At 41.6% G+C, this 27,908-nt stretch overlaps 1 protein-coding gene across 1 annotated transcript in view; it reads left to right on the top strand.

The window, feature by feature from the left end:
- The first annotated feature begins 3,290 nt into the window (after positions 1-3,290).
- The window catches only part of LOC126456392 (uncharacterized), a 45,574-nt gene continuing 20,956 nt past the window's right edge, over positions 3,291-27,908 (top strand). Inside the window, exons 1-3 of the mRNA XM_050092146.1 lie at positions 3,291-3,381; positions 3,542-4,358; positions 8,450-8,559. Of these exons, the coding sequence (XP_049948103.1) occupies positions 3,291-3,381; positions 3,542-4,358; positions 8,450-8,559 (1,018 nt within the window). The remainder of the gene's footprint in view (positions 3,382-3,541; positions 4,359-8,449; positions 8,560-27,908) is intronic.

The following is a 27,908-nucleotide window of genomic DNA, read 5'->3' on the forward strand; positions in this document are numbered from 1 at the left end:
TGTTCATTTTTACGTTTTGCAGGGACTGCTCCCCGATCTCGTGATGAACTAATGAGTGCTTCTAATTGGCGAACAGTTATCCGCATAGCGTCCGAGCGGTCAGCGGAAACAGAGCGCGTAACTGATGAGGCCTGACATTCAGCCTCACTGCTGCTCTCAGGAGGAGGACGTATGACGCCCTCCCTCCGCCTGCTGTTCTTGGCTCGCCTTCTTGCGCCTATGACGACGCCGGGGGGACTTAGCGTCATCTGCCGGTAGGGGTGGGGTAGCAAGAACTACCTCCATCTGTTCTACAGTGACAACATCACTGGCCACAGCAGGCGCACTAGTCGCCGCCGGCGGTACTGCCACTACGGGCGTCTGGTCCGAGACAATCTCAATAGGGCTGTCAATAGTTGCACTAGGTACCGTTTTCACCTCTCCTGACGGACCCGGAGTCGAGTCGTCAGTTCTCTCAGCGGTTCGGTGGGCAGCACCCGCCACTATCTCGCTGAGAAGAGGCACAAGGTTGTCACCTTCAGTGCGTTCCCGCGGCAGTTGCACAGGGCGCCTGCGCGGGCATTCCACGCGTAGATGCTCCGTAGATTCACAGAGGGAGCATGTCTGTGGTTGCCCTATATAGGTAACCTGTGCCCTTGTACTGGCAATATTGGTCATTGTTACGTCGTGTCGGCGGTTCCATCTCAAAATTCGGTGTATCTTGACAATTTCTTTCATAATTTCCGAAGTGCCCTGTGTTATTATTTTGTGGCTGTTCCGTATTTCTACGTCCCTCTTCCCGTGTTGGAGCGCGAGTGTCCTCTGAAATATGCAATTCTTGTATTACTTGTGCCAACTGATCTTGTACTTCCCGGATTTCTCTTTTGTGTTGCGTATTAATTTGATTCTGATTTTGTTTGAATTTCTTAATTTGTTCATACTCTTCTGTGTCGGTGAAGGCTACAGGTCTTGTGTCATTCAGATCATCATCTACCTTTGTAGATAAGTTAGTAAACTGGTCCGAAAGTTCTGCTACTTTCTCCGATAATGAACTGATTTCCTCAGTGTGTTTTTCTGAACCAAGTGTCAGAGTGTTCATTTGTGTTGAAATCGTATCTACTGTGTCCTTTAAGTTTTCCTGAGTTTTTGCAAGTTGCGGAACTGAATCGGTAGATGCAACTCAGTCAATTTTAACTTGCAAGGTGTCGTGATTTTCATGAACAATAGTTTTCAGTTCTTTTATGGCTGCTTCGTGATTCTGTAATGCATTTTCACGACGCGAAAAAATAGGTTGAAAATGCTCACAAATTTGTGTTTTTACGTCATTACAGACTTTTTGACATTTCGATTCGATTTTAAGTAACTCAGCAGTTAAACCTTCACGTGTTTGTTCAAGCGTTTGTTCCATTGCGTCTAACTTTGGAGCTGTTGTTGTGTTTGTCTCTGATTTTGTTCCATTGTGTCTAACTTTTGCTGTGTATGTCTCTGATTTTGTTTCATTTGTTGCATTAATAATGTATTAGTGTCTGGAATCTGTTTCTCTATGCTTTTTGGCAGTGCGTTTTCACATTTAGATAAGCAGAAAATGTGTCTTGACTTATTTGAGAAAACGGTGAGAGCCCAAAACCTGATTCTGCAGTATTTGCAAGATTGTGTCCTGTCATTCCCAATTCCTGAGGCGAGCTGTTGCCGACCCATCGATCGATAACGCTTCCCTGTTCACTAATTGTTTCCCTGTCCACACCATTATTTGCCGCCCGCTCCATTTCCCTATGCATAATTACCAAATTACTATGTTGAACATTAGTTAATTCATTACACGATGGCGCTAACACACTGCTTTCGTCTTCATTGTCATTTCTCAGTTTACTTTGGAGCCTAGTATTACGTTTTTCACACGCCATAATTGTCACAATATTTCTCACGATAACACAGAAAAGCACAATTTGAAGAGCAAAAATAAGAGAACACATTAACATAGCACTGAAAATAATATCTAGTTAATCGCAAGCGCAGCTGCGAAATACTTGGTGCAAATCTACACGCATGCCACAACTGTTTTACTGTACAACAATGAAAGACTGCAACTACAAAGGAGATTCTCTCTACTATTACGCGCTAGCAATAAACAAAAGCTACACTAATTACACAAACTACAAGAAAAAATCAGAAGATTCCAGTGAGGTATCCTCGGCTAAGGGTCGACATATGAAACGTCCCCTTAGAAAAATTAGTGAATGACTGTGCTGATAAACCTCTTACATTATTTAATTTTCAAAGAGCTGAGCAAAACTGAACGTACTCAGACATTTCTCTCTTTACTTATTCTGACCAACACTAAACTGACAAACAATATTTTTAGCGCAAAGCAATCTGACTTTCAAAAATCCCTACAAAAGAATGGCCCTGACTAACAATAACCTATACCTTTCATGAATCACTTACCTCACAAAAATCTTCGTTACTCAAACTACTGCAATACAGCGAGCGCCAATACTGCCAGCTAAATAAAAGATTCTATCTACTTAAGTTACTAACTACTGATAGGCATAGTTAGCAAATGAAAGATTTTGATAAAGAACAAACAATGTATTTACCTTAATAGTGTTCAAAAGTCGTAATATATACATATCAGTTCATGACATCCAGTCTTACAAATTTACTGTCTCTGATGGACACACGTCCAGATCATCCGCTCTCAAAACTCCGCCATCTCTCTCCCCACATCTACCACTGCTGGCGGCTGACCTCCAACTGCGCAACGCTACGCGCTGTTAGCAGCCAACTGCCCAACACTACAATAGCAAACAACAATGCAAATCAGCCACAGACTGCACACAGCACAGTCAATGATTTTCATATAGAGCGCTACAAGGCGTTACCAACATAAAAACCTAAACAGCCTATTTACAAAACAACCTGTGAGTATTCTTCGAGTATTGCTGTACAATACTGCTTTTTAGTATCCTTCTTTTCTTCAGACAATATGTTAAGAATTATTTGTAAAAAATTTTTTTGTTATTAATTTTGTAAGTATCACCTGAGGATGAGTCTTCAATCGACGCGAAACCGATCGCGACTTTTGAGAAAAAGTATTTTACAACCAGTGCGGATCATTTTATTCACGATGTCCCGTCTCGGGCGCCTTACTGAAAAGAGATAACCTACATGTGACGTAGATAACGTCCTTCCATCACCTTGGTCTACGTTCGTAGGAGCGTTCAAAATATCTGACATACTTGATATTGCTCTGCACGTTCGGAAAGACCCCCGGGCGTGCGTTTTACACGCTATGACGTCACAAACTCGGCATGCTCAACATTGACCTTCGAGTGGACGACCCTTGTAACAGGGTTTATCATATGACTCTTAAAGCTATCTGGTGCAATAAAAGCTGTACAGGTATGTGACGTGCTGCAATGTGATAAACCGTTCGTTATACAACGTGACACTTAAGTACTCACCTAAAAATAATCGCAGGTAAAGTCCGCCCCCCTCCCCTACTGCATTTATTACCGCTGGCAGGTTAGGGCACTAGTATAAATAATCTGTCTTTTCGCAGCCGACCTGCTATTGTGTTGTCTACCAGTACGGGAGGAGCTGACGTCTGACATGAGCTCCACCTCAGCACTGTCACGAGAGGAATGTCGCAAGATCGTAAAGAGGCACCTGCAGAGGGACGACTTCGAGTTGGCATGGTTTGCAGTGGCTCCCCTTAGCACAGACATGAAGGGCTTCATGGGCGATCACCTGAAGCTGCGTACATCGGTGTCACTAGGCGACAAGGAAAGCCGAGGGGCGAAGACCATCGAACCGCAGTTCTTCGTGAAGTCGGTGCCTCTGGATGACGCCTACAGGAGGAGTTTCGCTATGGCGTCTGTGGCCTACCAGAAGGAGGTCCTGTACTACGGTGATCTCCTTAGGGACGTGCAGAAACACCTGCGCTGCTCGGAGTACGAGGCTGCTACGTACCTGGGCACTGTCCCGCAATGCTACTACTTGCGGCCGGACTTGCTGGTGTTGGAGGATCTGGCTTTGGCCGGCTTTCGCGTGTTGGACCCCATGAAGCCACTGGACGTCCACCAGTGCGAGTGCGTGCTAAAGGCGCTGGCGCGACTCCACGCCACGTCCATCGTGTTCGAGGAGCGAGAGGGCCGGCGACTGGCCGACAAGTACCCGCTTCTTGGGCACGAGACTCTCTATCGGTGGGAGCCGGACTCTCAACTTTACCTCGCACAAGTCGCCAGCCGCCGCGCTACACACATTTTGCTGGACCTCGTGCCTCGCTTCGCACCGGGCACGCCTCATAACGAAAAGCTACACAGCCTCCTTGACACTGTTATGGAATCAATCTACGAACTCTTGAAACCGAGTGACAAGTAAGTCGCCGTCAAAAAGGTGTAGCTGTAGTATAGACCGTGTGATAGGGTGTGTTTGTAATTGCTGTAAATTCGGAGCTTCGTCATGAGGTAAGTATTGAGCCAAAAGTAATGCAACGTTCATAACTTCTTCAATTAACGTAGTTAAAAAAACATATAGCTACAGTAGCTCTAAAATTACTGCTCTTCTCCGTTAAAAACGATGTATCATTGAACTCAGCTCTGGAATCCTCTTAATCAAATGGTTCAAATGGCTCTGAGCATTATGGGACTAAACATGAGGTCATCAATCCCCTTGAACTTAGAACTACTTAAACCTAACTAACCTAAGAACATCACACACATCCATGCCCGAGGCAGGATTCGAACCTGCGACCGTAGCGGTCGCGCGGTTCCAGACTGAAGAGCCTAGAACCGCTCGGCCACACCGGCCGGCTCCTCTTAATCAGCGGTGCATTCTCGCAACCACATTTTCGTCTACTTCCTCCTTAGTTGTATCATCAAATTTGTCCTTGAAATCTGTCCTTCATAGGAACAAACACGTATTCAGAGAATACCAACATCTGGCTGTACGTTGGATATATCACATTCCAACACAATTTTCCGATAATCTATAACAGGTATGCAACCAATTCTTGCAAACGAAGTGAAGGTGTATTACTTAATAGAGAACTGCCATCGAAATGCATTAGGAGCAGCAGACGTGTTACTAACATAGGTATAGATGTTGCAATCCTTGTAACGGTTGCAGTAATGGCGAGGTATCGATTATCGACTGAAGAGGTGCTCTGCATATTCTTCGTAAATACACACATCACTTTTTCTACATCCCAATTCATAAATGGTTAGACGGTAATGCTTCTCAGTTTCGTTTAGAATACGACATTGGCTCTCCAGCAAGGCAATTACATTTTTTGGAGAACATTTTGTGAATTTATTCCGTCTTTGTTCAAAGCAAACTTCATCCTAATTGGCAGAGGTTCTCTCGCGGTAGAAGTCAATTACGTCGACGGCTGAAGCATATGTGATTAAGTCTCTTACCAGTGTAATAAATATTAAGAGTAGTATAAAAACTTCTAGTTGGATATCAATGGAACAATCTCAGTTTTAAATGGATTTTTATTCCGTAATTGTTTTAATGTAGAAATTAAATTGCGTAACACAATCGAGTTGAACATTAGTAACCTGACTATCGTATCTCATGCACCGACGTAGCTACTCGCCAGTGCTTACATTTCACCTTCAGCAGCTTTTGCCTCTCTAGCTAGAAAACCCAGGTTATTGGTGTTGTCTAGTTTACCTTCCCCCATCAGTATGCTGAGAGAATGCTGCTTACCAGCTTAAATGCTTGGAAGTTATCAAAAAGACAACCGCGAAATATCATACGTAGTTCCTACGACGGACATTAATTGTTTTAAAACTGTGTGCCATTGGACTTTAAAAAGCTGAAAATGTGTTTAAGCTGATTTACTGCATTTTCATCACCAAGATTAGTATTGCCATACTCATCAAAACAAAAAATAAACTTTGATCCGTTTATACTGATACATATTTACAAGAAATGTATTTTTTAAATTTTTTATAAATGCTGACTTCCTCCACTTTCTAGAAGTTAATAATCGTGTTGTTCTGATTTTTATAGAGTGATACAGTTACAATTTGTTAATTTATTCGCAGAGAACCACTCAGTTCCTGCGCAAATTTCATTTACCATGCCTTCTGCTGGTTGTTTCATTAATACCTTTATGGTGGTGGTATAGTCGCCCTAAATACCTTCCCTTTTTGCAATACAAAATAGTATTTTCACAAATGCTTACTATAGGAAGTACAATCCGGTTTCGATCTTACGCAGAACACAAATGAGACGTTAACAAAGGTATGTTCTTGACATTCCTGATGTGATGTTTCTTATCCAAAAAGACAGTACACATCACACATTGAGTTAAATACCGCAGATCTATAAATTTCGCTTACATACAGTCTTCAAAAAAGAATTCAGATCATGGGTTATTCTTATTTTGAAGTATGTCTTGGGAGAAATGAGAGAGCTAACGTGAACGAAATGTATCGTAACACATGCAGTGAGTATTCACATACGTGGACTTTTCATTTTGAACATTGTCTGTAGAAGAATAAATATACTAACAAAAACATGTAAAAGCAAACGTAAACCTTATATTCAGTTTATTCCTTACATTACAGACAATACATAAACATGTTCCAGGAGTTCATCTATAAACTTTATCTATTCCTAATATGCAAGAAGTATTTCTACTTCCAACAAAATCACTGATGAGTATTAAGCTGCGCGGTGAGGTATATGTCGTGCCTACAGTGTCCACATTCTACACTTATTACGGGTGTACAATGAATCCTAGTGTGTCTGTGTGCTCCGTTTGGTAAAGGCCAAATTTTGTACGAAACTAATAAATGTACTGTACGAGCACTGCAACAACATAACTGAAATGAAAGTTCTCAGTTCAAAACCCTCTCAGGCCACAATGGTCTCCGTAAATCACTTAAGGTTAATGTTGGATGCTACCTCAGAACGACCACAGCCGGTTGTCATGTACCCCGTTATCCAATCGGCCTAGCATTCACAATCAGACAGCGATGACTTTGCAGATTCTGTTAAGGATGCTATTTAGCTCGATAACGTAAACCGATCCTTCTTTGACATCATAGATTATCAAGAGATGTCGTTCGATTGTACAGGGTGATTCACCTGCCCATTACGATGTCGTTTTATCCAACCCGCAATATTCAACTGGCGTTCGTGAACCACGCCCGAAATTTCCATATTCTCTCTCTCGCTATGCGCAAGCTGTTGGTCCTACAGAAAAAAATGAACAGGACTTTTTTTGTAGGAAGTTTAATGTAGCAAAATTTTCTAATGGGTTGCATTTCCGTTTTAGGCCGTAGTTTTCGGGTTATTCACGAAAAACTTACAAAAGTGACATTCAAGCCCACCTCCACCCCCACAATGATCTCTCACGTCAGGATTTGTAGTATGTTGTTCACTGCACTCCCTCTCCAACAACTGAACAAAAATTTGCAACTGCACGTATCGTTTCCCACGTTCGACCCTTTTTGGTCTTCATTGACTAGCTAAGATCACGCTTAGTCGAACACTTACAAATTGTGAAACTGAGGTTTCCGTCAATTTTATCTAACTATTTTGTGAACTTTAACTGTATAACATAAACAATTATATCATTGTGTTCGTCAGACCTTCTGACTACGAAACTAGAGTGCTTGTAAGAGTTAAGTTCGGACTGAATTGTCAACGTTAGCATATCGTTTACAAAAGTCGTTTTTCTTTCGTTACTTGTTTTTCTTTCATTACTTGTTTTTCTTTCATTACTCTCATTGACATTTTAAATTAATAATGTTAACGAGATAGCCGACTATGCTGGTGACGTAATTGTCCAAGCAATAGAGACCAAAAAAGGTCGAATATTGGGAATAGATCGTGTGGTCGGAAATTTTTGTACAATGGAAGGAGGGAGTGCCATGAACATCATACTAGAAATCCTGATTGGTGACGGGCGGGTGTAGGTGTGGAGGTGCGTTTGAAGGTCATTTTTGCACACTTTCCTTGAATGACTTGAAAACCTCGGACTCCAGCAAAAACGAATTCCAGTACAAAATTAACTACATTAAATTTCCTGTTCATTTTTTCTATATAACTAATAGTTAGCGCATAGCGAGCGAGAGAATATGAAAAACTCGCCTGTGGTTTATGAAAGCCAGATAGGACATTGCAGGCTGCATAAAACGACATCGGTAGGGGCAACTGAATCACCATACAAAAACCGTAAGAGTACAATTTTATTCTTAAAAAAAAAAATGCGCCCAGAAATAATTCAGGAGGAAAACGAATATCGCGGGCAGTGATTAATAGCGCACTCTGCAGTCCATCAAACAGAAACCCACGATTAGAGCTCGAACGACTTCTGCTGAGGTACTTATACTTTTATTCCTTTATTCATAAATACATTGTCAAAGAACGAAGCAAAATACCCCATAAATATTTAAAAACTGAATAATAAAACAGAAAACTCATAATTTAGCCTTAGCTTGCGTTACAGCTTTAAAAATCTCCTCTCTGATATTGCTGAAGGGAGACATTGGCTCTCTTGGACAAAGGAAGTGTCATCCTCTAAATGCATTGATATGCTACTTTTGGAAGCTCGCACAGGTTAGTGCCTTTTCATTTTAAGGATAAGTATTGTGGTGCAAGGATAAGTATTGTGGGAGTGGAAGTGGCGGAAGGTTGTGTTAGCGTAAATCCTTACCAAGGTTAACATACGTTTATTAATACAACAACAATAAAACTGAATGCGTACACAGGATGATCACAAGCGAATAATACAGCGCTCAATTTATAAAAACCAACTTATTACAGCACAGTATAACAATCGATAAGATTTGCTGCCCCTAAACATACCTTCAGCTTTACAATATAGAGGGGCAAAACAATGTTGTTGTTGTTGTAGTCTTCAGCCCTGAGACTGGTTTGATGCAGCTCTCCATGCTACTCTATCCTGTGCAAGCCTCTCCATCTCCCAGTACCTACTGCAACCTACATCCTTCTGAATCTGCTTGGTGTATTCATCTCTTTGTCTCCCTCTACGATTTTTACCCTTTACGCTGCCCTCCAATACTAAATTGGTCTCCCTTGATGCCTCAGAACATGTCCTACCAACCGATCCCTTCTTCCAGTCAAGTTGTGCCACAAACTTCTCTTCTCCCCAATCCTATTCAACACCACCTCATTAGTTATGTGATCTACCCATCTAATCTTCAGCATTCTTCTGTAGCACCACACTTCGAAAGCTTCTATTCTCTTCTTGTCTAAACTATTTATCTTCCATGTTTCACTTCCATACATGGCTACACTCCATACAAATACTTTCAGAAACGACTTCCTGACACTTAAATCTACACTCGATGTTAACAAATTTCTCTTCTTCAGAAACGCTTTCCTTGCCATTGCCAGTCTACATTTTATATCCTCTCTAATTCGACCATGATCAGTTATTTTGCTCCTCAAATAGCAAAACTCCTTTACTACTTTAAGTGTCTCATTTCCTAATCTAATACCCTCAGCATCACCAGACTTAATTTGACTACATTCCATTATCCTCGTTTTGCTTTTGTTGATGTTCATCTTATATCCTCCTTTCAAGATACTATCCATTCCGTTCAACTGCTCTTCCAAGTCCTTTGCTGTCTCTGACAGAATTACAATGTCATCGGCGAACCTTAAAGTTTTTATTTCTTCTCCATGGATTTTAATACCCACTCCGAATTTTTCTTTTGTTTCCTTCACTGCTTGCTCAAAATACAGATTGAATAACATCGGGGAAAGGCTACAACCCTGTCTCACTCCCTTCCCGGCCACTGCTTCCCTTTCGTGCCCCTCAACTCTTATAACTGCCATTTGGTTTCTATACAAATTGTAAATAGCCTTTCGCTCCCTGTATTTTACCCCTGCCACCTTCAGAATTTGAAAGAGTGTATTCCAGTCAACATTGTCAAAAGCTTTCTTTAAGTCTTCAAATGCTAGAAACGTAGGTTTGCCTTTCCTTAATCTAGCTTCTAAGATAAGTCGTAGGGTCAGTATTGCCTCACGTGTTCCAATATTTCTACGGAATCCAGACTGATCTTCCCCTAGGTCGGCTTCTACTAGTTTTTCCATTCGTCTGTAAAGAATTAGCGTTAGTATTTTGCAGCCGTGACTTATTAAACTGATAGTTCGGTAATTTTCACATCTGTGAACACCTGCTTTCTTTGGGATTGGAATTATTATATTCTTCTTGAAGTCTGAGGGTATTTCGCCTGTCTCATACATCTTGCTCACCAGATGGTAGAGTTTTGTCAGGACTGGCTCTCCCAAGGCCGTCAGTAGTTCCAATGGAATGTTGCCTACTCCCGGGGCCTTGTTTCGACGCAGGTCTTTCAGTGCTCTGTCAAACTCTTCACGCAGTATCAATATCATTAATAATAGAGCAACTGTAAAGGGGCAACAAGAATAACTCCAATAATCAAATCTTAACCCCAAACACAGTATCTCAAAGCATACGCCATCAAAAGCCGTCACCCAAAACTAAAACCACTAATTAACAAGAGTATCGAGCATAATTAACAGAACAAACAACAAGTTACCCACTGCTGGCCACAGCCGACAGTAAATGAGAGCGCGGTTCAATAAACGCCAGTAGTAAAACAGATCGAAATCTCTTAAATCGCATTGAGCAGTAAAATACAGAATTTCAGGTTCTAAAACACTTGCCCCTTCAACGGCCTCGCCGTGGTGCAGTGTGATTTCTCGCGCAATTTAATTTGGTCCAACCACACACCGTCGTCTGCATTACAAAATTTTGCACTGGACACAACCGGCACAACGTTCTTTCACCGTCTCAGCGAAACACACGCCGCGGCTATCTCCTAGTTGGACAGCCCTAGCTGTCGAGCCTTCTTCACTCTCACACCTCCCCACTGGTGACGACAGCAACCGCCCCGTCCTGCTAATATAACGGGGCGCTACCACCGGCAAACTCTATGAGTCAGCCACGCCAGGACGTAAACAAGAGCGGGCGGCGTGTCTCCCGTGGCCCGACGTCGCACGAAGTCTCGTCCGCTGCTACCCACGGTCCCTGGCTCGAGGCTAATGTTGCCGTTTGGCTGCCGTCCACCAGACTGCTCCTCGTTGTGGGAGTTTGAACCTCCACACCTCGCTCCAGCCACAGCCAAATAAATAGTCACGACCAGTGGCCGCCGCTGAAGCATTCCATTTGGTGGTGCAAAAAAAAAAAAAAAAAAAAAAAAAAAATAGTTTGGTAGCATCGAGTGTATTACGGAATTTTGTCGATAATTCATATATTTCACAAAATATTATATCAAACTAAACGTATAGAGAAACAGAAATAAACACTTATTACAACAGCGCTCTTCTTATGCACAGTAGGAGATTGATATATTCCTGTAGAACATGATAGCAAGTGTTTGTATGAGAGAGAGAGAGAGAGAGAGAGAGAGAGAGAGAGAGAGAGAGAAGTTGCTTTAGATATCTTTTTCGCATGTCTGCATGAGATATAAAACGTAACACTAATTCCGAAAATCTCTCTCGCACACAAATGCACACGCGCGCACACATATCAACAGCACAGTTCTTCACTCCTCGCAGGCCATGTTCGGTCACTTACACGTGGCCGGCCGCTTCAGTCCGGAACCGAGCTGCCGTTACGGTCGTAGGCTCGAATCCTGCCTTGGGCATGGATGAGTGTGATGTCCTTAGGTTAGTTAGGTTTAAGTACTTCTAAGTCTAAGGGACTGATGAGCTCAGATGTTAAGTCCCATAGTGCTTAGAGTCATTTGAACCATTTGAACTTAAACGTGGCAGTCATAACCAGGGGGTGTAGGTTAAGATACCGGCGGAGATCGGGCCTGTAACTACCACGTAACGACGCCACCAACCTCAGCTAACAATTGCGCTCTAGCCGTTACCAAATGATTTATGTGCTCCGCTTTGCTTTGAGTTGAGATTGCTGGTTGTTTCCTTTTCTTAAATGGCTCTGAGCACTATGCGACTTAACTTCTGAGGTCATCAATCGCCTAGAACTTAGAACTAATTAAACCCAACTAACCTAAGGACATCACACACATCCATGCCCGAGGCAGGATTCGAACCTGCGACTGTAGCGGTCCCTCGGCTCCAGACTGTTCCTTTTCTTATTTTGAAATGAGTGCAGAGAGCAATCTTGCTCTGTCATAGGGTTCGAATATGATTCTCACAACACCAGATGGAATCAGCGATCCGTATGTACATTATTACATCAGTTCTGCTTTCCCAGGAGCACGGAACACAGGCCAGCCCTGTGAGAGGGAGGCGTGGCTTCTCCCCCCACTCCACTCTTGTACCCTCGACAGCCAAGACTCTTCGTCTGCTTTACGTTCGTGGCTATCAGAAAAGTGTCCGCTACGACATGAGTGCCAGTACGAGAAATAACAGAGCATGTATAAATTATTCGAACTTGTAATCTGGATTTTGCGAAGCAAATTTAATGAAATTACCAATGTTTAAAAATAAAAGCATTGTACTCACTAAAAGCAGCGACTCCATGACTTTGGGAAGACAGCTTCAAAATAATTAGTAGGAACGATATTGTAAATAGATTCATCGCTCCTTCTTGTGGGGAATAAACCTGTCATCTCAGATTGATATGTTCAATTTTACACACTAACGACTTTTCACAGGAAAGCATCCCTAAGGCACTCATTCTTCTTTCATGGTGCTTCGTAGGAACGTTTTAACTTTCTTGAGCATTGAAAAGCACCGCCCAGGTTCTGAGGTCGAGATAGGCGTCGTGGTTAGCAGTTTCAGAATTGTGACAGTCTCGTCGTCGAATGTGTCACGAAGTTCATCCTCTAGAATCAGCGAGAGAAATGCAACTGCTCTCAACTCAGGCCCAGCGTAGAAGAACTGAATCGCGCCCTTCAACTTTCTTTTTTCCAGAAAAGTACGTGTCTTTAATTTCAAGGTATTTGCCAGGAAAATCTGTGATGTGTTTGTCAAACTGATTTACTTCAAATAAGCTGGCTGCAATGCGGTGTCCAATGAACTGAAAATGTAATTATATTCCAGAAAGGAAGGCATCGCACACTTCCAAAGCATCTCTTTTTTGGGGCCCATCAAGAATCCGTGGCTTCTTGGCGGGCATCGTTTCACCATTTTCGAAACTAATCTTGTTAAGCATGGAATAATTGTCATCTCTGATGTTTTGCATTACCGCTTCAATGTTCTGGTTGTCTTGCGTTGCTGTGGTCGGTTCGGTTATCTTCTTCTGAAACTGATTAAAAAGTACGTCTTATAGAAAAATGATAGTCAGAAAATGACTTCATTATCACGCCGTCTTTGTACGAATCAGCTTTTTCAATAATAGGAGATAGTTTTATGCTCAAGGCTTGTTTCAGTGACTTCCATAACAATAACACGACTTTTCCCTGTTTTCAAAAACGTCTTTTACTGCTCGTGAATGGCAATTCCATCTCATCACACACAAGGGGCAAGCTTTTTTGTACAATGCTATGTAACACTTGTAACGTTGTTGCTTTAATTTGTGGTGTAAGCGGTGCTGATAGACAATAAAAGCGGGTTAAAACCTGTGTGCTGTCTGGGGAAGTTAACCTTGCATTACTGAGCAACTGTTTCACCAGGTATCCAGTCTAGCTTACCAAATTCCCAACCAGACTAACATTAATTATAATCTTTTAATAGTCATACGACAACAAGTGATATGTATATAAAAAAGAGAATTTAAAAAAAGAAATAAATCAGTTTATATTTGGAAATTTATTTTAACATTTATCACTGAAATTTCAGCATATTAAACTCGATTCATAACTAAGTTGGTCCCTTATTTAGAATTGTGAAAATGTGAGATCGTAATCTTACGGAACACATCAAATATGGAGCCAAGATTGGGAGACTGCATACAACACTGCAGCCATAAAATAACACACGAAGAACGTTGAAACATATGCAAGAGGAAATTAACCACAACCAACCGATTCAATTTTCACCCAAAAGAAGTTACGTTCGTAGCACAATCCTGTCTGTCATGTAATTACCACACACTGGTATACTAAATTCATACTAACTCCCTGTGAAATCTTCCCAAAAAGAGTAGCTGAGGGCTACTTTGATGATTACACCACATGCTTCACGTGGTCAACTTGGTTTACACAAAGAGTGTAACTCCACAATAATTTTGATAATTAAAATAAATTAGATCGAAAGCAATTTACAAAAGAAAAACCTCAAACTGGTTACTATCGTCTTACTATTAACCTGATGGGTCAAACCATTGTATGAGCACGTGGTACCGGACTCACAAAGTACACCCCACGTGGGTTGAACATAAAGAAAAGTTGCTGTATTGAAAAATATTGTCAAGGCGAGATGTTATAATCTCACGCACATTCGCATTTAAGATTGATGATCTTAGTTAGAGTTACTGATCAACACGTGGTTCCACTTTACTCACAAAGTAGTGACAAAGCAACTACCGGAATATTTTCTGAACTTCACACTCGAATTACACTGCGCTGCAATTTAAGATAACATTAGATATTTTAAAGCTAAACCTGAAATAAAGGTGATTAAATTTTCAGTTAGGCTGAACTTAAGAAATCCATTGTCCTACGGATTTAGCAGACACGCGCTTAGCCGGAGATCTTACCACTTCAGACGCTCGCCATGGACAGACTGACCTGGTCCCTTCCTGAGGGTGGCTCACAAATACAAACGGAAGTGGCCAGAGGGGCAGCTTCCTATACCAACATGACAAGGGGTGGACAGGACCATACTAAGGATAGAAACCTCTTTGCTTTTAGAAAGCGTAGCTACCTGTTCTGACGTTGGTCCTACTGTTCTCTAGCAGACAGGCTTGTCTGCTACCATCCAGCATGCAACTAGAAATACACTTGCTCATTCATCCTCTCACACAGAAGGGAAGGGGGATGACAGTATCTTATCATATACAGTATATAAAAGAAAGTGGATGTAGGTTCCGAATGAGACTGTGTGACATGAATTACCTATAAGCTGTGTTTTAAAGTGTAGTAGTGTGACAGATCGTTCTTGTTGATGTGTAAAAGTAACACGTTCCACTGCTCAGTCTCCTCCCAGATAGTCAGAAACACCACAGTAATTTAGAAGAGGAATTTATGCCATAAATGACAACATATTTAAGAAATTAACATGAAAGGAATCCAACAGAGACCTTTCATAACCCCAATGCTCCGGGAAAAGACTGTGCAGGGAATTTTCTGGCCATGCTAGGACATTGCCAAGCAGGCTTCTCACACCCAACTTAAACCAAAAATGTAAAGAAAAGGCAAAAGGTCACCAGCTACTTGCTAAAACACAATAATTTCAACACATCTTTAGAATCTACCAATTTCAAAGAGAAAAAAACAATATGTGACACCTATTTAAAAGACAGTGTAGACCTAATTCGGTCAGCAAGTAAAAACAATGGTTCCTGTGTCATTAATATGAAAACAATTTCTGGTTGTTACCCTTATGGAGTTCACCAGTATTTGCTCATTGCAAGAGCCAACTGATCACAGGAAAATTTAGGACTGTTTATTAACAAGTAAAATTTATGAAAATAGCAAAGGTGCCACAGCAATTAAAAAAGAACATGAAAATAACATCAGTATTATAAAGCAGAACATTACAATGCACAATCCGCAATAGCAAAAAAAGCGATAAGAGAAAAAAAACATGTTTTACAAAGTGGTTACCACAAAGAACTTCTATATCTTATAAAACTAATAATTTGTAGAATTAAAATAACTTTTTGGCACTAATTTAATCACTCTACTATCTTTCGGTTAGTTAGCAAACAATGATCAATGTGTCATTATACTGAAACTAGAATTAATTATGTGATTGTTACCCTTAAGGGGTTCCTCACTATAAATATGCCCCATGCAAAGGCTAATCGATCACAGTCCAATGAGCATGAATAGCTATCTGACTGATAAACGAAGCAATGCCACAGGAATGAATTTACGAAACAAAATATCACAAATCTAATACAACACACACAAACAAACATTGAGAAATAAAACATCTCTGAAAGTACAATAGTCAACGTCTAAAAAAAAAACCACCAGTAAATAAAACAGCTGCAAAATACAAGAGTCAAAGTCTAAAGAAAACAATAAATAGAACACCTGCAAAATACAAGAGTCAGTCTAATAAACACCAATAAATCGAACTCCTGCAAAACACACGAGTCAGAGTTTCTCTGACAGAAATACACTTATATGCATTGGACTAAGAAGTGTATAATCACTGTTCACTGACACACTCAGTAGTTCCACTGTTCCGAGGCACAATATAAGGGGAGGGGGGGGGTTCGTCGCCGCAGCTGTCAGTAGGGATTTTTGTCCATCTGTTGCGTGCAATCCCGCCGTCTGTGCCCTCTCATGAAGTTTCTCTTGGTGGCCCGTGTCACGTACATCTCGATTTGGTTCCATGTTTGTGTTGTGAAATTCGTGCGGTATCCTCGTTTGACACGCCAGGTTGATATTCCTAGGCAAGGGTGACACTTAATGGCTCTTCTTTGTGCCAGCCTTAGTTACCAGAGAACATTGAACTATGATTTACTGTCGCTTGACAGTGGGCATCCGCCAGGAAATGTTGATAGACGTCGTTAAAGTCTGCCAGTTTCTCTGGACAGTATGTCTCAAAAGGCTCCACGCCCCTTGTGTTGTTACATTCTTGAGTTATCCTCAATTGGCTCGCCGGTTTGATATTCCTGGGCAAGGATGACACTTAATGGCTCTTCTTTGTGCCACCCTTAGCGACCAGAGAACATCGAACCATGATTTACTGTCGCTTGACAGTAGGCATCCGTCAGGAAATGTCGATAGGCGTCGTTGGCGTCTGCAAGTTTCTCTGGACAGTACCTGTCAAAAGGCTCCACGCCCCTTTATCCCCTGTCTTTTGTCGTTTCACCGCGGCCGTCTCGTCCCGATCGCGTGCGTTGCCAGCAGATGGATTTCCGCGCGGTGGACCGCTCGGCCATCTCAGGTCATCGCCTCCACAGAGGGTCGCACTGGTGCGGCCGGCCATTAGCTCCGGGTGCAAAGAAAGTGTTTGCCGCGTACCCTTCTTTTGTGGTTGACCGCGCTCCCGAAGTGGCCCGGTTGACAGTGTGTCCTGTTGGGAAACCCGACAGTTTACAACTAGCCCTCCTCCTCGCTGCTGCCGCAGTCTCGTAAGAGTTTAGCCGGTTCGCTTTCACGTTCTCAACTGCATTCACGGAAATTGTTCATCATAGTTAAGTGATTACAAAATGTCATACATAATACCACTTAGTATTGTCTTTCACAGTTTTTAAGAACAAAAGTGAGACTTAATTTTTTTTAAATAAAAAAAGTTAGATGAATCGATAATATAAACATAAAAGTTAAGTGACTTGACAATATAAAAAAATAAAAGTGAAATGACTTGACAGTATAAAAATAAAAATTAAATGAACTGACAATATAATATCTAAATCCACATCACTAATGTGGTTCACTTCTGTTTTAATCAATCAAATGCTACTTATTAATTCACTACAATGAATAGGATTATGCCTTGTGCAAGTATAGGTCAGGGCAGCATAGGGTTCACATGTTATTTACACGCACACACACACATGCACACCTGTTGTCTGTACTACAAACTAACTACCCATAAACATGTATTACTCAAAATTCTACTTCTATCCACTACTAGTTAATCCAACAAGCTACTGCAATGCTACTTCAACAAAGTGTTTACACCACTACCCCATTGTTCTAATTCGTCCTCTTCCTGACGCTCGCCGCATATGTCTTGTCAGATGATAAATATGGAGAAACTTTCCTTAAACATACACAGTAAAAAGAACAATGGTTATTTACATGTCAAAACATTTATACCAGTTGACACACCTGATAAGAGACACGCAATTATACATTTATCATACTCATATATTCACACATAAAACAGTAAGAAATTTCATCTAAAATTACGTTATCACAAGAATTAATCACACAGATGACTCTGAGAAGGGTAAAAATATTTTCATTATACAGGTTATACTACATTTTCTTACCCATTTCTTTCCTTCTTTAAGTTACCTTTCGCTTCCAAATCAGTTATTTCACCTGTGGTGGTTATTCTGGATTCGTTTCTCATGAATGGCAAAATAGTGGTCTCCTCTATTCTGTAAAACAGTTTCATCTTAACATATTGAACTTACAACAGACACAAAAGATCCGAATCCTCCTGTAGTTTAAATGACAAATGTTTTGCTTCATCCTTATTACCTTAAACCAAGCTTTCATTCGGTCCCATAATCAAAATTATTTAATCTTCCTCTACCTTCAAGAGGGAAATTTCCTCAGTACAAATCATATAGGCTGCAGTGCATCCCGCACCAGCGAAAACAGTAAGCTGTAATGCTCACAGCATCAGCAAAACACATAAACGTCACTTTTCTAGGACAAGTATTAATGCAGAATAATTTTTCAGGCTTTGGCTCAACATCAATCAAGACTACAGAAAGGATCCATATTTCTGTTCCATTCTCCATTTGCTGAAAAACTGCTCGTATTTGACTACCACAATAATATTTCAGGGCCACGTAAATTACAAAAACCACAATTCTTCTTTCACCTTGAAGGGAATCAATATACTTACGAAATCCACAGACAGCACTTTACATACTCAGCTATAAAGAACAAAAAAGACATATATCATCAATATTAATATATCATCGCATATTGGAAAGCCAATCTTATTATCGCATCCTGTTTTCAAGATTCTAAACTTCCTCATTCCTTTCTCAGAGTTCTCCTATCTTAAAATATTCATACAGCACGCATACTATATGTAAGAGATACTCATTTATACTGCCAGATATAGAATAGTAATAGATAGATAGTAGCACTGAAAGCAGAAAATCGGAAACGAGGCTACTAACAGCTGGGGACCTGGGTTTGGCAGACGCATAATACCCTCAGATCGGATGTTCCCCTGAGTTTTGCATTAATTCAACACAGATCTTGCTTCTTTCAGGAGAGACTCTTTTCAATTTACACAAAAAAACCATAAACAGCATTTTACTCGTTCACAAAGAAACCTTTTATCTTCACATTTGAACCAACCTAAATCCTAATTGCACAAGGAAAGAAAAAAAATCACTTCAATCAATCACATAGAAATATCTTTATCATTATTTTTACCAACATGTTATTCAAAATGCATTTATCACAAATGTAAACTAATCAATTGTTTCTCTTCCCCGTCCTCTCTACTCCTTGCGAGGTGCCGGGGCTAGCAGTGTATTTAACACTAAATTCTTCTAGAATCTACTTATGTAAATGATGCTCTAAGCCCCCCCTATTCTAACTCCGACTTTTGCTGTTGCACATGGATTAAAAAAAAAATACGCGAACTGACTGTAATCAACCCTGCCCGTGGAGTAGAAAAGAGTTTGGCACCTGCAATAATTTAATTTGATAAATAAGTTAAATAAACGAAGGTTTCATTAACGTAGTGAGAAATGATAGGGTTGCTCTACCGATTAACAGAATGAAAGTTCTGTCCAAAATAACAACATGATTTATTAAGACTAAACACAAAATAATAAACAAAAACACATGAAACATTTACAATACACCAAATTGGCTCAAATTGGATACTCAAACAAACGCTGTGAAGGTGAAGTTGTCCCTAAACTAGATTGTGAGGATTATGACGAAGTGGTATATGGAGCCAATTCCTTGCCACTCAAATCTTAAGGGAGACACACAGCTAACCCAACATTAATTGTTGCTACATTAGTGAGAACTCAGACGATGAACACCCAAGACAGAACAAAGTTAGAGAAAGACGAACAGGCGCGCTCTGCTTAGCTCTGATTATCACCTAGGAAAATCCCTATCTGCCAGTGCTGCGGACATACATTACCAAACTGTCTTCTTAACTGCAAGAACACGATCTGGCGTACCGGAGGCGATGGCTGGTTGTTCCACACTAAAGACTTCCTAGCAATACAAATGCGCCTCTGAGGGAGACGAAGAAGGCTCGCCACGCAATCACTGACGGTACAGTGATTGATTTTATCAAGCGAAGTCACACTGTAACTCCGATACAGTCAACTTTAGCCAAAACTGCTCAAGACAGACAACATAGGCCGCTTGTACGCAGAACGCTCAATTGCCAACTGTATTCGTAAAGTTACATTGAAGTCGAAACTTCAGCAACTTCGTCAAACAGTTACAATCAAATAAAAGTATATTAGACAGCCAACGGAAGGCCGGCTGTCCAGAGCGGCGAGGGCTCAGTCTTGTAACCTACTCCGACCGAAAGGCGAGACCCAACTCCTCACAAGAGCACCCGTACAAACCGAACACAGAACATTCCCGCCCCCACGACAGTGGCCGTGGTTAACCATTCCAATCAGCAACTTGAAAACCGGCAGAAAATTCCACTCTATTGTTGGAGCACTACCATTCCACCAATGGAGATTCTTGGCGCCAATTTATGCTCCGATTTTGCTACGTCACGGAGCTATGCCCTGAGCAAGCCAATCACAGTTACTATACGGCAGAAACCGCGGGAATTTGCGCGCCAAGGCTGCTTGGGAACACAAGTCATTCCCACACCTCGCTGGTAGCCCACCAGAAAGTGTTTTCGCTAAGTTTCTGTGAAGTAATGGAACCTCTAGCCCAGCCGCTACTTCAGGCCCTTCCAGGTGTGTCTTTTGACAATGTCGGCGTCTGGAAAGCATTCACTCGACTCCCTCACACCCGTTGGCTTACCCTTTCAATATCAGCTGTGCCTGCCTGTCACCAGACCACCTGGGTGACGAGAGACGCTGCGTGGGAAGTCCACGTGTGAAGGAATAGCAACTTTTCACCGCATGCAATTAAAGAGGAAAATCGTAAGATAGAAATATGAGAGGGGGCTCATGCCAATGTGCTCATTTGTTCCGATTGGGCGCCTTCTGCGCTGATCATTTGTCATTGCCGGTTTTGTTCATTTCCATTTGCTGGATTACGTCTAGCGTTGGCCGGCCGAATTTCAACATCATGTGGTGCTCCGCCTACAATCCTATTCCCACCGTGTTCATCGTAGTATCGATTCTGGTTGCCGTACCTGTTGCGTTCACGATCTTGTCCACGTCCTCGATTATTGTTCCGTTCGCGTCGCGACGACCAGTCACGCCATTGATTAGTACTACGGCCACGACTGCGATCGCACTGCTGTGCCCCGTAATAACTTTGTGCCTGATTAGGCGGGCATTCTCCTGTATTGTATTCCAACTCTTGGAGAAGTGTCTTAAACGTTTCCACGTCCTCTTTGCATCGTCCCGCAAGAATGACGTGGCGCAAGTGCATCGGCAATTTGGTGATGCATATCCTAATTAGTTCCACAGGCCCGTATGGGTCGTATAAAAATTGATTTGCCTGCAGCATGTGGTCGAATAGGCGTGCTGGGCTGCCGAAACCAGACTGGTTCAAATTTGGCAGCATAATTATGCCATGTTTGACCCTATCTTGTGCCGCTTCCGACCAATAGGCGGACAGAAAAGCTTGTCGAAACTCCCGAGTGGAGTTGCAGTGACGCGCTGCTGACCTCATGCGAATCGCCGGTTCGCCTTCCAAATAGCCACACATGTATTCTATCTTATGTGAACTTGCCCAGTCGGGGGGAAGACAAAACTCAAATTGCTCGAGCCATGCTCGTGGATGTATTCCTTTTTGCGAATTTCGAAATATCTCAAACTTTCTCACCGCAAGGAAATGTTTGAAATCAAATCCCTGCATTGCCTCCCGGCAAGGCCCTTGAATGTTTCTATTTTTCTCATGTCTGCCCCTCAAAATACATTCTTCCCTGTCGTCAAAATCTCCCTCGTGGCCGGAGTCCCTCTCTGTACTGTTCGTACGGCTATTTTAGTGCTATTGGCGAGTCTGGAATCACACGCCACGCGGTTTTCCAGATGTGCCACGCGTTCTTGTAATTCGCCTGTTACAGCTTCGTGCCGCCTGTTCACTTCGAACTGTCGCTTCTGAAATCTAAGAAGCGAATGCACTTCTTCGGTCTCTGCGACCGCTACCGGTGTAGTATTGTTCTCGCTTTCCGTCGCCTTCATCGTGCCTACGATGTCCGCTAATGCCGCAATCTTATCATGTATTTGTCTGTTGCCATCCGCCCCAGTTTGCTTCAATTGTTCTACTTGCTGTTCGAGTGCGTGAATCGCTTGACTGTTGTCCGCTACTGTGTTGCTAACGGACGTGGGACAATGTGTTTCCGTCTCCTGGACCCTCGAGGGTACCTGCTGGCGTTCCCTTTGGCATTCTTCTCTCAGCGCTTGGAAATTCCTAAGTAGCTATTCTTAACTCTCTTTCGATTCCGCATCGCGACTCCGTTTGCCCTGTTCTAAGGCTTGCAGATGATCATCGACTTGTTCAAATGTACGGCCTAATTCTTTCATAATATCACTTTTTATTTCACTTGCCAGATTGTTTATTCTTTGCGAGATATCATCGGACACTCTCTGCATCGACTTGTCGACTTTATTTGTCTGCTGGATTAGTTTTTCGTCTATTTGTTCGCCTAGCTCTCGGATCGATTTTTCGGATGATTCTTTTTGTTCTCGGAACGATTTTTCTGATTTCTGCATCATTTGTTCACCTAGTTCGCGGATCGACTTTTCAGATTTCTACGTCATTTGTTCACCTAGCTCTCGGATCGATTTTTCAGATTTCTCTGCGTTTTCTTTATTTTGTTGCAATAAGGCTTTCATGAGTTCTGCCAAATCAATTTGGTTAGTTGGAGGCAAACTAATTTCTGGCTCTGATGTGAGCCCGTTTGTCCTGTTTTGCATTTCCTCTGAAGTATTTCCCATTGCATTTTCGGAACCGTCCGGCATGTTAATATTCGAAATCAAATTATCCCCATGCTCCATGTTGCTTAAGTTGTTGGACCGCCTACTTTCAGCTTGGTTACGAGTCTGCATTAGTTCAATTTATGCCCGGTATGCAACACACTAATCAGAATAAATGTATCCCGCAAAAATTACAACAGTCACACGAAAGGTACCCAACTTAGTACGCACTTTTTCACACACACATCAAATTTATATCTTTGATCGAAGTAGGTGCAATTTACAAGCGAGAAAAAAAACCTACATATAAAACACACAAATATAGAAAACAAAACAAGACAAACAACACAACGCCGCTCAACAACGCCGTGAATCTTTTGAAAGTCTGCTCAGAAGCAACGCAGAAGTTGTTTGAGCGCTGCAGGGAAAAAAATTAAGATTATACAACTCTCGCAATCTAACGTTTCAGAGATTCCAGAGTCTAGCGCAATCACAGAACAGGGTCGCCATGTGTAATGTTGTTGCTTTAATTTGTGATGTAAGCGGTGCTGATAGACAATAAAAGCGGGTTAAAACCTGTGTGCTGTCTGGGGAAGTTAACCTTGCATTACTGAGCAACTGTTTCACCAGGTATCCAGTCTAGCTTACCAAATTCCCAACCAGACTAACATTAATTATAATCTTTTAATAGTCATATGACAACCGGTGATATGTATATAAAAAAGAGAATTTAAATGAAAAGAAATAAATCAGTTTATATTTGGAAATTTATTTTAACATTGATCACTGAAATTTCAGCATATTAAACTCGATTCATAACTAAGTTGGTCCCTTATTTAGGATTATGAAAATATGAGATTGTAATCTTACGGAACACATCAAATATGGAGCCAAGATTGGGAGACTGCATACAACACTGCAGTCATAAAATAACACACGAAGAACGTTGAAACATATGCAAGAGGAAATTAACCACAACCAACCCATTCAATTTTCACCCAAAAGCAGTTACGTTCGTAGCACAATCCTGTCCGTCATGTAATTACCACACACTGGTATACTAAATTCATACTAACTTTCTGCGAAATCTTCTCGAAAAGAGTAGCTGAGGGTTACTTTGATGATTACACCACATGCTTCACGTGGTCAACTTGGTTTACACAAAGAGTGTAACTCCACAATAATTTTGATAATTAAAATAAATTAGATCGAAAGCAATTTACAAAAGAAAAACCTCAAACTGGTTACTATCGTCTTACTATTAACTTGATGGGTCAAACCATTGAATGAGCTCGTGGTACCAGACTCACAAAGTACACCCCACGTGGGTTGAACATAAAGAAAAGTTGCTGTATTGAAAAATATTGTCAAGGCGAGATGTTATAATCTCACGCACATTCGCATTTAAGATTGATGATCTTAGTTAGAGTTACTGATCAACACATGGTTCCACTTTACTCACAAAGTAGTGACAAAGCAACTACCGGAATATTTTCTGAACTTCACACTCGAATTACACTGCGCTGCAATTTAAGATAACATTAGATATTTTAGAGCTAAACCTGAAATAAAGGTGATTAAATTTTCAGTTAGGCTGAACTTAAGAAATCCATTGTCCTACGGATTTAGCAGACACGCGCTTAGCCGGAGATCTTACCACTTCAGACGCTCGCCATGGACAGACTGACCTGGTCCCTTCCTGAGGGTGGCTCACAAATACAAACGGAAGTGGCCAGAGGGGCAGCTTCCTATACCAACATGACAAGGGGTGGACAGGACCATACTATGGATAGAAACCTCTTTGCTTTTAGAAAGCGTAGCTACCTGTTCCGACGTTGGTCCTACTGTTCTCTAGCAGACAGGCTTGTCTGCTACCATCCAGCATGCAACTAGAAATACATTTGCTCATTCATCCTCTCACACAGAAGGGAAGGGGGATGACAGTATCTTATCATATACAGTATATAAAAGAAAGTGGATGTAGGTTCCGTATGAGACTGTGTGACATGAATTACCTATAAGCTGTGTTTTAAAGTGTAGTAGTGTGACAGATCGTTCTTGTTTATGTGTAAAAGTAACATGTTCCACTGCTCAGTCTCCTCCCAGATAGTCAGAAACACCACAGTAAATTTAGAAGAGGAATTTATGCCGTAAATGGCAACATATTTAAGAAATTAACATGAAAGGAATCCAACAGAGACCTTTCACACTTTTTATCTCTGTGGCGAGTTAGAAAAGAAAGAAGAATGACCCAAAAGGTGTGCAAAAAAGATGCGGGCTTTGCGATTAAGAGAGGCTGCCGTAGACATAAGGTTGTACTGATGAGAATAACAATGGATGTAGTTTGCATTTGGATATCTGTCGTTAATTTCTGAACCCCGTTCGACATGCCACTTATAACGTTTGCACCATCGTAACCCTGAGCTATTAGTTATGCTCAATCATCGCCAATTAATGGTTCAATTTCTTTCAGAATACTCCCAGCTATGGAATAAGCATGCTGACTTTCTGTACTAACAAAGATCCAGAATCTTTCAATAGGTTTTCCCTCAGCAACATAACGCAAAACAATAACCATTTGAAATTCGCAAGACACCTCTGTGCTGTCATCCGCGATTATTGCAACATAATCGGCACGTTTTATTTCTTTACGGACTTCTTCATGGTACACTTCCAAAGTGCATTGCAGTAGCTTGTTCTGAACAGTCATAGAAATGCCTTTGAACACTGATGCTTGAGGGAGATGAAGTTGATGTTTATCCAGTTCCGCGCTGAACTGAATTAGCTCGCGAAGAACCGCCTTATTTTGAGAGGCATCAGATTCATCGTGGCCCCTGAGAGCCAGTTCCAAAGCACCACAGAACCGAATACAGTTTATAATTAAATTCAACATATATATCTATTCGTTTCTACGCGTTTGTTGTGGCTGTCAATTGTTTGTCTACATTGCGAATCTAATTTCTGCTGAATGTTCGTTTTGTCTAGAAATGAAAGACTAAGCATTCATGTGTCGTTCGTTTTGACATTTCGTGAACTTCTGTTTTAGACCGTATAAGCCCAATATCAGTTATTCCGGTCTTACACCAATGAACATCTCCTCCCTCCCCCCCCCCCAAATAACACACAAGGAAAACAAAAAACGGCGTTGCTCCCTTCACAACCACAAGTCCATTTCTTCTTTTGTTAAATTCCGGATTGAACTTATGGCATCGATTTTTTGTTTGCTACTACAGATCCAGATTCGGAAGAGGATAACCTATTGTTTATTATCTGAGAGTCCTGTCGCTAAATAGCGTTTTCAATAACTCATTTATGGCGTTTTTAATAACTCATTTACTTTGTTCAAGTTTGCTATTTTCACAGCCAACTGAATTTTCCCATACAGATAACGCTGTGCAGACAGTTATATACGGTCAGTTACCTGACCTCGCTGTAACTGCAACTTGTTTGTACAGAACTGTAATACACGAACGTAACGAGTATAAACAGAAAATTACACATTTGTTTGGAAAACAGATGCTCAACCGGTGGTGAATACGTTAGTTTTTTGTTTTGTTCTGTAGAAATAGCCCTGCTGTTGTGAAATATACCAATTTTGAAATAATGGCTCTTAGTTTCAAAATCTAAGGGCATAATTATATTCAAATTACATATAGCTACACTATATGCATTATTTCTGTATTCTGTGTTCGATCAGGTGCTGGAAGGTTTCTTGGGGGACGGCATCCCATTCTTCACGGAGTGCTGCACTGAGGAGAGATATCGATGTCGGTCAGTGAGGCGTGGTACGAAGTCGGCGTTCCAAAACATCCCGAAGGTGTGCTATAGGATTGAGGTCAGGACTCTGTGCAGGCCAGGCTATTACAGGGATGTTATTGTCTTGTAACCAATCCGCTATAGGCAGTGCATTATGAACAGGTGCCCGATCGTGTTGAAAGATGCAATCGCCATCCCCGAATTACTCTTCAACAGTGGGAAGCAAGAGGGTGCTTAAAACATCAATGTAGGCCTGTGCTGTGATATTACCACGCAAAACAACAAGGGGTACAAGCCCCCTCCATGAAAAACACGACCACACCATAACGCCACGGCCTCCGAATTTTACTGTTGGCACTACACACGCTGGCAGATGACGTTCACCGGGCATTCGCCATACCCACACCTTGCCATCGGATCGTCACATTGTGTACCGTGATTCGTCGCCCCACACAACGTTTTTTCACTGTTCAGTAGTCCAATGTTTACGCTCCTTACATCAAGCGAGGCGTCATTTGCCATCTACCGGCGTGATGTGTGGCTTATGAGCAACCGCTCGACCATGAAGTCCAAGTTTCTCACCTCCCTCCTAACTGTCATAGTACTTGCAGTGGATCCTGATGCAGTTTGGATACCTGTGTTATAGTCTGGATAGATGTTTGCCTATTACACGTTACACACTCTTCAACTATCGGCTATCTCTGTCAATCAACGCTTTTGTACTGTACGTTTTTGTGCTGTACGTGTCCCTCGACGCTTCCACTTCACTAGCACATGGGAAACAGTGGACCTAGCGATGTTTAGGAGTGTGGAAATCTCGCGTACAGACGTATGACACAAGTGACACCCGATCACCTGACCACGTCCTAAGTTCGTGAGTTCCGCGGAGCACCCCATTCTGCTCTCTCACGATGACTATGGACTACTGAGGTCGCTGATGTGGAGTACCTGGCAGTAGGTGGCAGCACAGTGCACCTAATATGAAAAACGTATGTTTTTGGGGGTGTCCGGATACTTTTGAACATGTAGTGTATACCTATCAGACAATAATCACACTCTTTTTCTCAATAATATATTTTAACCTTTGGCTTCCTGTTCCATTATTCTTCTCTGCTTTGGCACATATCCCCACCTCTACCTTGGTTCATTCCCCAATAAAGCTTCTGTTTTGCTGGGACCATTAATTCATGCTGAAAACCCTTATTGTAACTTATACATTAATTATGTATTTTATCCATCCTCAGCAACTGTATTTCTATTAGTTGAAATAATCAGCAAACAACTGCACAAAAGAAATTTTATCCCTTCACCTGTTTCAGAAGATTATAACTATCGCATCATTAGA

This window comes from Schistocerca serialis, chromosome 2 (assembly GCF_023864345.2).
Source record: "Schistocerca serialis cubense isolate TAMUIC-IGC-003099 chromosome 2, iqSchSeri2.2, whole genome shotgun sequence".
Classification (NCBI taxonomy): domain Eukaryota; kingdom Metazoa; phylum Arthropoda; class Insecta; order Orthoptera; family Acrididae; genus Schistocerca; species Schistocerca serialis.